Genomic DNA, 10,526 nt, shown 5'->3' with positions numbered 1-10,526 from the left:
GCCGTGCCAGAGGCCTTATGTCGTACGTATGTGCAAAGTTGCACAAACAAAAAAGTAAAATAATTGTTTTCTTGAAGCATTATATGCATCATAAATTGGACACGAACAGCCAGGATCACACAGACAGCAGATAAAACTCCATCTAATGGCCAATATAGTTTCCTCGTAAGAAAATAATTATATAAAGAAAAAGAAAACAATAAAAATAAACGTTTTGTCTTTTTTTTTTTACTCAGATTCGAACACGAAACTTCTCGGTTGCTTAATCATACCAACAAAAGACTTGTACTTATTATCTGAAATCAAAAAATAACAAAAATACAAGGCAAATTTCTCGTGCTAATTCACATTTCTTTCTGGGTTTTTCTCTTAAACAACTTTGAAGAGCAAAAGAAGAAGAAGAAGAAGAAGGAGGAGGTCTTGTTGGACATAGTGAGGAGTTGGACTTTAATCAGATCACAAAGAATGTCTTCTCCAGCAGAGTAAGCCTCTATTTCTCAATTAGGGTTTTAATCTGATGTTCTGCTGATCAGGAATTAAGGGTTTGTTTGTTTGTTTTTTTTTTTTTTTTGTTTATAATTTTAAAGCTTTTGATTGCCCTAAGAACATAGTTACAACAAGGTGATAGTGTCGATTGATAGAGGTTATGTATTCAGTTAGCAAATCCCGTTGTGGGTATGAACGACAATGCTTAGGTTGATTATAAGTATTTGAGGTTGCGAAATTTGAAACCCTAGTTTTAGTTGAGTTTATGAAATCAGGTATAGATTGCTGTTGATGATCAACAATGGAACAGTGTTTGAAAGTATGGAGTATGATTAAAAACTGAATTTGTTCTCTGGGGCTCGTATGTAATGAGTTTTTGTGGAGGATTGGTATATCAACAATGATTTTTGAAAAAGATCAGTATGTGGGTTTATCATTCTATATCTTTCGGTTACGTCAACAATAGGAAATCCAGTATACACTTTCGTTAGAGGGGATGATGCCCTTGCAACTAGTATATTTAAAATCTGACTCTAAATTGTTACTGATGGGCTGTCATGGAGTAAATTCAATCTGGTGGCCGATTTTTGTGAGGGAGGCTTCATGCCCAACTCAAGCCGACTAGTTTTAGATGGTTTATCTCATTGATATGCCGCACATCGTTTCCGATGGGGAATTTATGGAACACTTTATGTGCAATGCTTTGCTCCCTGAGGTTATTGTTTTTGTACTTATAAACATAGATCCTCTGTTGACAAACAACTGCATGAAAATTTTCTAGATACATGGAAACCCATACAGAGGTTTCTTGACTCTCATCTACGGTGCCATGTGAATGTATTGAACTTTTATATTTGACTGCCACTTCTACGGTCGTTGTTATCCTTTTTACAAAAGAAATAGTTACAAGGGAAACTTATTGAAGTTGTGACGATGCATATTATGTTATATTGGAAAATAGTGAATCCCTTTATTTTATGCGTGCTTTGCTGACACCCTCTTGCCATGTATGTTTTACATTTTCAGATACTATAATTCACTCCCACCTATTACCAAAGCTTATGGGACCATCTGTTTGGCGGCTACTACTCTATCTCAGTTGGGACTGCTTAGCCCTGCATTTATTGCTCTAATTTATCCTGAAGTTTGGCGGCTTCAGGTACAATTGTTGTCTCTTCTCAAGTTTCCAGACATTTACTGAAGTAAGCTCTTAGTACTATTGTCATAAGACTGATTCATGGTGGTATATGGGCTTCCATCCCCATTTTTTCCAACATCCGAGAATCTCCATCACTTTCATGTGGTTAAATGACTAAGTAATGGCTGAGTGCTTCGGTTAATTTCAAATGGCGAGCATACATGCTTTTAGTTACCTCAGTGCTCATAGTTCTATTCAACCCAAAAGTCATTCTTTAACGATCCCCTTTTCCCTTTTATATATGTTGTTTATTTACCCTTACAAATTTTGTTATATTTGACCACAGGTGTGGAGACTGGTGACAAATTTCTTTTATCTTGGGCATTTTTCTATTAATTTTGGGATTCGTCTCCTAATGATGTAAGTTAATACGTTTCCACCGTCAGATTCTTATGTCTTTAAATGCAAATACTATGTCTTTCCTCTATTAAGGATAGCTACATTAGTTACAAAAGAAGTCAAGTATTGGTGAATCTATTATACTGATGGACTGCCATTGTAAATTGTAATTCTGTAGAGCAAGATATGGGGTCCAGCTAGAGCAAGGTCCATATGCACGGCGTACTGCAGATTTTCTTTGGATGATGATATTAGGCTCCTTGTCATTACTGGTCTGTGTTATGTTTCTCCATCTTTGTATTTCAATTTGTAGTATTTTTACCATTTACCTTATCTTCGAACACCCGTTTTCATTCTCTCTTACCAAAATAATTTTATCCTACTTTTTCTTGATTGTTAGGTATTATCCGTCATTCCCCCATTCTGGAATCCTTTTCTTGGAATTTCTCTGGTATACATGCTTCTCTATGTATGGAGCAGAGAATTTCCAAATGCTCAAATCAGCCTCTACGGTCTTGTGACTCTCAAGGTAAGCTTGATCTGCCTCATTTAATATTTCTTCATATGCATATAGATTAGTTAGATAACAGTCACAAGGAAAAGTAAAAAATGACAACTAGGTTGCTATGAAGTACATCATACGCTGATGTTGCATGTTTTACTTATTTTGACCGTCTATTCAGGCATTTTATCTTCCGTGGGCAATGCTCGGTATGGATGTTATCTTTGGTGCGCCGCTCATGCCCGATCTGCTGGGTATCATAGCAGGGCATGTGTATTATTTCTTAACAGTTCTGCATCCACTTGCCAGCGGCAAAAACTATCTGAAGACTCCAAACTGGGTGTATCCTTTGACAAGTTTATGTTTCCACATCGGTTCCACTTCATTTTTTTCTCCTGTATTATCCAACCTATATGCAAAACTAAGCCTATTATTCTCTTTCTTAAAAGTTATATTGTTAGGATCATGAGCCGAGGTTAAGTAGCCAAGAATTAGGTGAAATTCTTTCATGAGACTTGTGTTGTGACAGTGCGGCTGATAAGGTTAATTTTAGGTTCAGAGAAAGGGGTGGTTAAGAGTCTAGCTGCTTTCTCCTGCAATATCAATCTGTTGTTTTCCATTGATGATCTTTTTATGCATTGTTTGATCAGTAAAGGTTTTACGAATTACCCTATGTATATGCAAAATGAAATATATGATTCTAGGTTTTCTTAGAGGTTATACAATTAGGATCATTAACCAAGTTCAGGTAGCCAACGAATAGGTGAAGTACTTCCGTAGCAATTGTGCTGTGACAGTGTCTCTGACGAGGTTAATTTGATGTTCAAGAAAGAGGTAGAAGTTAAAGCTTAGAGTCTTGCTGCTTTCTCCCGCAATACCAATCTGTTGTTTTCCATTTATGATCTTTTTTTGCATTGTTCGTTAAGTAAATTCTTTATCTCGAAGCTGGCAACTATCATACTGTATATCTTCCCTTTTCTCTGCATTATCCTTAACTTGTAAATGATAGGCACAATATCGTGAGACGGTGGAGCATCGGTCATCAAGCATATGGCAATACCGGCCAACCTACTCAGCCACGTGAAAGAACAGCTGGTACAGCTTTCAGAGGAAGAAGTCATCGGCTGATCGATTAAATGCACCATCCAATTCTCCATTATCAGAATGTCCTTAGCTATCTCAATGTTTTCTCGCAAAGACAATGGAAGAAGAAAAACCATGAAGAAAAATGATTGGAACTGCTTTCTTGGAGATAGGGTTGCTGAAATCAGAAACTAATACTAGATGATTTTTTTGTTGTTAAACTCTTTAAACTCTTGAAATCAGAAAACTACTAACTAGCTCACCCAAGCTTGTTCAGTTGTTACATTATATCTCCCAAATCTTCAAAGAGTTCAAGAATTTTTTTAACATCTATGAATTTTGCCATGTACTTTTAAATTCAGCCATTGTATAGTGCTAAAAATGTAATACTCCCTCCGTTTGATGAAAAGTGATTGCGAGTGGCCCATGGCCCTCTGTTCTAACTTTTGCCAAAATCGAAAGTATCACTTTTTCTGATTGCGAAGAAGTGGCCCATGGCCCTCTGCTCTAACTTTTGCTCTAACTTTTGTCAAAACCGAAGGTATCATTTTTTCTGAAACCGAGGTAATACATTGGACCAAGGGTTTTGCACAAATTCATCTAGCTAATAGGGGTAACCTCATAAAATTCGCCATTTTTCTTACACCCCCTGAAACGTTAATTTTCTTAAGTTTGAGCCCACTAAATTAAGAAAATACCCCCAACTTAAAAAGGAGATTTTTCTAGGGTTTTAGGTCAGAAACACTTATTTCTTCTTCTTCTTCACAGAGCCTCTTCCGCCTCTCTCTCAAAAAATGTCATCTTCTACAACAACCCTTTCTTCATCTGAACCAGAAATTCCTCCTAAACCACTAAATCCATCAAGGGTTACACCTGAAACCATTGGAAGAGCAGTAGAAGCTCTAAAAAAATGGAACAAAACAAGATCAAAAGATGGAACTCCACAACTCATAGAACAAGATGAGTTCTTATACCTAGTACTAACCCTAAAGAAAATCCCAGCTAATGGCCGAACAAATCCATACAAAATCCCATTATCCCATTCACTTCATCCATCTGATTCTACTGAAGAACATTGTTTAATCATTGATGACCGTTCTAAATCAACTCTCACATCTGAAGCTGCTAAGAAGAAAATCGCAGAGGAAAATATACCAATCTCTAAAGTGCTCAAGCTTTCGAAACTCAAGACTGATTATCGAGCTTTCGAAGCGAAACGAAAGCTTTGCGATTCTTATGATTTCTTTTTTGCAGATAAAAGGGTTATCCCATTGCTTCCAAAGCTATTAGGTAAGCAATTTTTTAAGAAGAAGAAAATTCCTGTTCCTATTGAAGTGACACATAAGAATTGGAAACAACAGATTGAGAATGCTTGTACCTCAGCTCTATTTTATTTGAGAACTGGTACTTGTAGTGTTATTAAAATTGCTAGGGTTTCTATGGAAAATGATGAAATTGTTGAGAATGTTGCCGCTGCGATTGATGGTGTTGTAGAGATTGTTCCGAAGAAATGGGCGAATGTTCGTTCGTTTCATTTGAAAATGTCTGAGTCTTTAGCATTACCTGTTTATCAAGCTGTTCCTGATTTGGGTTTGAAAATTGAGGGTTTGAAGAAGGTTGAGGAATTGGAAGAGAAGGAATCGGTAGAGGAAGGTGAAGAAGAGGAGGTGAAAGAGAAGAAGATTACACCTGCGAAGAAGAAAGGGTCTAAGAAGGGAAGAATTCATGAGGTTAGGTATATGGATGATGATATTGGTGAAGCTTTGGATAATTTATCTGATGAGGAGGAGATTGAAAATGCTGAATTGGTGGGCAAGAAGAGAAAGAAGGGAGGAAGTTCGAAAAAAGAGAAAGTTGTGGGAGAGGAGAAGAAACCAAACAAGTCTTCTAAGGAGGCTTTGGATAATTTATCTGATGAGGAGGAGAATGAAAATGCTGAATTGGATGCTAAATTGATGGGTAAGAAGAGAAAGAAGGTAGGAAGTTTGAAAAAAGAGAAAGTCGTGGACGGGGATAAGAAACCAAACAAGTCTTCTAAGGAGGCTTTGGGTAATTTATCTGACGAGGAGGAGAATGCAAATGCTGAATTGGGTGCTAAATTGGTGGGTAAGAAGAAAAAGAAGATGGGAAGTTCGACAAAAGAGAAAGTTGTTGACGAGGACAAGAAACCAAACAAGTCCTCTAAGGTGAAGAAGGTTGCAATTGGGAAGCAGGATGATGGAGATGTCGAGAATGAAGTTGCTGATGATGTCTCCCTATCTAGTGGATCCAAGAAGAGGAAGAAGAAAACTAGTAAAACTGACAAGTCTGTGAATGGGGAGTTGAAGGCGAAGGTTAAGAAGAGCAAGAGAACAGCAAAAGCTTGAGATGTGTCTGGTTTTGTTTTGATGAGATTTGAGACGACAAGCTTGCTGAGGAGATCCTCCTGCCATCTACACTTCTTTAAGGTCAAATATGATTATGCGTGCAAGTCATTTTACTTGCAGTTTTTAAGTTTTAGTATTTTGTTGTGATGTTTTCTTTGCTTAATCAAAACTCAATTGCTTTAGAGTAGATTTTTTTTGAATAGCATAATATGTGTGCCTTACGAATATTACTCTTTATAGTGCTGCAATTGAACTTACAATTGCCATTACTGGATGGAGGGTTTCTTATTCATATATGCTTTTAGTCGGGAAACTTTAAAGATGCCTATTTCATTTTCCTTGTGTCTTGAAATTTAGATTTTGGTTTCGTTCATATAAAAGATGTCACATACAATCAGAAGAATGACTTTCAAATGTTATTTTTAGTTCGCCTGATCTGCTGGGTATCGTAGCATGGCATCTGTATTATATCTTAATAGTCCTGCATCCACTTACCAGTGGCAGAAACATACTGAAGACTCCAATCTATGTGTATAGCTTGACAATTTTCTGTTGCGACATCTGTTTCCATTTCATTTTTTTCTCCTTAATGATTCAGTCTATATTAAGTCTATGATTCAAACGTTTTGTAAAGGTTATATAGTTAGGAATTAGGATCATTAACAAAGGTTAGATAGCCAAAGATTAGGTGAAGTTCTTTCATGAGATTTGTATTAAGACTGTTTGAAAAGGTTTATTTTAGGTTCATAGAAAGGGGTAGAAGTGAAGGTCAGAGTCTTCTGCTTTCCCCTGCAATATCAAGCTAGTGGATCCAAGAAGAGGAAGAAGGAAACTAGTAAAACTGACAAGTCTGAGAGTGGGGAGTTGAAGGCGAAGGTTAAGAAGAGCAAGAGAACAACAAAAGCTTGAGATGTGTCTGGTTCTGTTTTGATGAGATTTGAGAGACGAGCTTGCTGAGGAGATCCTCCTGCCTGCCATCTAGACTTCTTTAGAATCAAGTATGATTACGTATGGAAGTCTTTTTACTTGCAGTTTTTAAGTTTTAGTATTTTGTTGTGATGTTTTCTTTGCTTAATCAAAACTCAATAGCTTTAGATTAGATTATTTTTAAATAGCCAAATTGTTTCCATCACATGATTCATGTGCCTTACGAATATCACTCTTTATAGTGCTGCAATTTAACTTCCAATAACATCACTGGATAGAGTGTGTCTTATTCATATATATGCTTTCAGTCGGAGTCGGGAAACTTTGTTATGTTTCAAGTGGTGATCTTATCGGTTTCTACTTCGGAGTTGTTGCTGTTATTAGATATCTATTTCTTGTTACTTGTGTCTTGATATTTAGATTTTGATTTCATTCATCTGAAAGATGTCATATATATTCAGAAGAATGACTTTCCGTCATTATATTTATATGACAATCAGTTAAATCAATATTAGATGGATGGCCTCCTAAATTTTGGATGTTATTTTTGGTTTGCCGCTCATGCCCAATCTGCTGGGTATCATAGCAGGGCATCAGTATTATTTCTTAACAGTTCTGCATCCACTTGCTAGGTACAGAAACTATCTGAAGACTCTGAACTGTGTGTATCCTTTGGCAATTTTCTGTTTCCACATCCGTTCCACTTCATTTTTTCTCTCCTTTATTATCCAATATATATGCAGAATGCCTGTGATTTGAAGTTTTCTTAAAGGTAATATGGATCATGAACCAAGGTTAGGTAGCCAAAGACTAGGTGAAGTTCTTCCATGGGACTTGTGTTGTGACAGTGTGTCTGACGAGCTTTATTTTAGATTCAGAAACAGGGTAGAAGTAAAGTTAAGAGTCTTGCTGCTTTCTCCTGCAATATCAATCTGTTGTTTTCCATAATCTTGTTCTACATTGAACTATCTTAAGCTGGGAAGTAAAGATTAGGTGAAGTAAAGGCTTTATCTATAAGCTGGGAACTATCTTATTTTATGTCTTCCCTTTTCTCTGCATTATCCTGAACTTGTATATTATAGGCACAAATCGTGGTACAGTTGAAGATCAGTAATCAAGCATATGGCAGTAATGGCCAACCTACTCGCAATGTGATAGGACAACTAGTGTAGCTTTTAGAGGAAGAAGTTATGGGCTCAGAGTATAAAATGTACCATCCTTTCTCCATTGTCAGAGTGTAGCTACCTTTTTTCTTTTAGTATAGATAGTGGAAGATGAAATCCGTGTTGAAATGATGGTGGTGCTTTAAAAAATGAATTAAGATTTGTTTGTTTGGAGAAGCTCGCATTTTACTGTTTGGTAGAATTAGATCTTTTAGTTAAGTTTCGTTATGTGCAGAAATGTTGAAAGAGACATTCGGTTTGATGTCTTCTCTTTATTGTTGCTTGTCTATGTAAAAGTGGTTACTTATCCTGGTCTCTTTCTGCATTATGTAGTTTAGTCCATTTCAGAGAACATTGGAAATGGTGTCAGAGAAAGACTTTGTTGTCTTAAACCTCTTAGACCCAGTTTTATAATCTGTATGGTATATTTAAATTTTTTGGAAGAAGAATTCCGGACTAAGTGTGGAAGCAATACGAATCTGAATGGCAATTGTTTGGACTAGAGGCTGAAATAAATTGGTGTTTTCTTTTGATATCAAGTCTCTTGACTAAAGTTCTGAATATTCAATTTTGCCTGCTGTTGTGGCTCTTCTAACTGGACTAGGTGCTCCTATTCATGTAGCTAGACGCAATCTAGGAGGTTCTTATCAACTGGGGCTGTTATCTTAGCTTGCTTGCACGACAGTATTCATTCGAAAAATGTAGTATTGGATTGAAGCTTGAATTTTCAAACCCCTTATATTGTGTAGTAGCTGTGGTGCATTTAACTTCTTTCGTTTTCCAGCGGTAAGCTTCCTCCACATTATTAGTACAGTATGCGTGTGCATAAATCTTGAAAGAGACCATGGGTTTACATTTCAACTATAATGAAGAGTCGAATTTTTAAACCTACATCTTATCTTTGAAAAACAAATTGGTTGGTTGAGCATTAACGAAGACTTCCGGTGTTGACAGGAAAATTCATATTTGCTTCTGCACAGATGAAACTTCAGATTTCTATTCTTTCTGCGTGAGGAAATTTATTCTTTCCATACTTTGTTAAAAATGGCGGGTTTAGTAGGAGGAGCTGTGCTTGGGGCAGTAGTATCAGAATTGCTGAAAGCAGTTCTTCGGGAGAAAGATAACGCGATGAGTTTCAGACCCTACTAGGAACGGCTCAATTCCACACTAGAAAAAGTGATACTCAAAGCTGAAGAAATGAAACGAATAAATCAAGTTGATACACCTGAAGTAAACAAATTGATGATGAAACTAAGAGAAGGAAAATATTTAGTAAAGAAGTGTTCAAAAGTTCAGCCCTGGAATTATTACTTGAAAAGTAAGTATTCAAGGCTTTTACAGGAATTGGATGATAACTTGATTAGATTCTTTCAGTTGGATGTGCAGACAGCTATTTGGTGTGATGTTGAACAGCTCTTGGATAAAATGAATGATATGAATCAGAAAATAGATCAGTTAACAGCAGAAAGAGGATGCTGTAGTAGTTACAATACAGGAGTTGGAGCTGAAGCTGCCGCACTAACTAACCAAATGATGATGAACTCTGGAGAAGCCAATGAGAAAGTAAAAAAGAGCTCAGAGAAAGGCATTATTACTAGTGATGGTGATCGTCATAGAGAAAGTATTGCACCTACTGCTAGTATTAATGCTCATGCTGCATTGGAGATGCCGTTGTTTAGAGACGATGAGAGTGTTGCATTTTTCAGTAAATCAATGGGCGGGGTTGGAAAGACTAGTTTATCACAAAACGGTCAGAAGGATATTTTGATCAAGTATCTTTCTGATAGGATCAGGGACCCAAAGTCATCAAGCGTGACTCTACTATACAAGGATCTTCAGTTGGCTGTAACAAGATTTCACAGTTCTGGGCCAGTGGATTTCGATGATGATATCGGATTCCATCAAGTAAAAGAGTTAAATCACCGATACATGGAATTGGTTGAGAAGTTTAGTCACGAAAATGTGGCTCCAGTTCGGGCATATTACTATTCCTGCCGTTCTAGAGCTGTTGATGAATCGCGTCAGCTGGCCTTGGGGATTATTTTGGTGTATGATTACAGTTACTACTTTAAGGGTAGTGTTTTTGAAATGCTGCATGGTACCCCCTCTCTCTATATATATAAATGCATGTATGGTCAGATTTGCTTTGGGGTGGTAGTTAAGAACCCAGGCGTATGGGGGTGCTGGTTTTAGAATATTAATTAACTTTCATAGCTTAACGAAAATTTGTTTGGTTGAAAAGATGCCACTTTCGCGCCCAGCGCACTGGCCTGGGTGGCCCCTAGAGGCGTCATCTAGGCCCCACTTTATGAAAGCCGCATGTTTTTGTCACTGTTAGGCGCCCAGTAATTTTGTCACTACTAGGCGCCCAGTAAAAATAGTGCCGCCTTAGCGCCTAAGAGACGCTGAGATAACGCCTTTCACAACATAGCTCTGAGACATTCTAGCACCAAAAATAAACA

At 37.1% G+C, this 10,526-nt stretch overlaps 3 protein-coding genes across 3 annotated transcripts; all 3 read left to right on the top strand.

Annotated features, from left to right (window-relative positions):
- The first annotated feature begins 255 nt into the window (after positions 1 to 255).
- LOC113349280 (derlin-1-like) lies at positions 256 to 3,939 on the top strand. Its single transcript, XM_026593228.1, has 7 exons — positions 256 to 482; positions 1,513 to 1,645; positions 1,971 to 2,044; positions 2,202 to 2,295; positions 2,424 to 2,552; positions 2,707 to 2,867; positions 3,535 to 3,939. The coding sequence occupies exons 1-7, from the start codon at positions 466 to 468 to the stop codon at positions 3,659 to 3,661; spliced, it is 735 nt and encodes a 244-aa protein (XP_026449013.1). The 5' UTR covers positions 256 to 465; the 3' UTR covers positions 3,662 to 3,939.
- A 398-nt stretch (positions 3,940 to 4,337) lies between these two features.
- LOC113349279 (putative ribosome biogenesis protein C8F11.04) lies at positions 4,338 to 6,312 on the top strand. The gene has a single exon (XM_026593227.1). The coding sequence runs from the start codon at positions 4,403 to 4,405 to the stop codon at positions 5,972 to 5,974; it is 1,572 nt and encodes a 523-aa protein (XP_026449012.1). The 5' UTR covers positions 4,338 to 4,402; the 3' UTR covers positions 5,975 to 6,312.
- A 2,771-nt stretch (positions 6,313 to 9,083) lies between these two features.
- Positions 9,084 to 10,257, top strand: LOC113352082. Its single transcript, XM_026595953.1, has one exon. The coding sequence runs from the start codon at positions 9,262 to 9,264 to the stop codon at positions 10,255 to 10,257; it is 996 nt and encodes a 331-aa protein (XP_026451738.1). The 5' UTR covers positions 9,084 to 9,261.
- The last annotated feature ends 269 nt before the right edge of the window (positions 10,258 to 10,526 follow it).

The sequence above is a fragment of the Papaver somniferum genome, chromosome 2 (assembly GCF_003573695.1).
Source record: "Papaver somniferum cultivar HN1 chromosome 2, ASM357369v1, whole genome shotgun sequence".
NCBI classification, from domain to species: Eukaryota; Viridiplantae; Streptophyta; class Magnoliopsida; order Ranunculales; family Papaveraceae; genus Papaver; species Papaver somniferum.
The sequence above is the reverse complement of the archived record's forward strand: the minus strand, read 5'-3'. Positions and strand labels throughout refer to the sequence as shown.

Coding starts and splice junctions, on each gene's coding strand:
- LOC113352082 (XM_026595953.1), top strand. CDS start 9,262: ATGAAACGAATAAATCAAGTTGATACACCTGAAGTAAACAAATTGATG.
- LOC113349279 (XM_026593227.1), top strand. CDS start 4,403: ATGTCATCTTCTACAACAACCCTTTCTTCATCTGAACCAGAAATTCCT.
- LOC113349280 (XM_026593228.1), top strand. Junction 2,045..2,201: donor GGGATTCGTCTCCTAATGAT/GTAAGTTAATAC, acceptor GTAATTCTGTAG/AGCAAGATATGGGGTCCAGC. Junction 2,296..2,423: donor TAGGCTCCTTGTCATTACTG/GTCTGTGTTATG, acceptor CTTGATTGTTAG/GTATTATCCGTCATTCCCCC.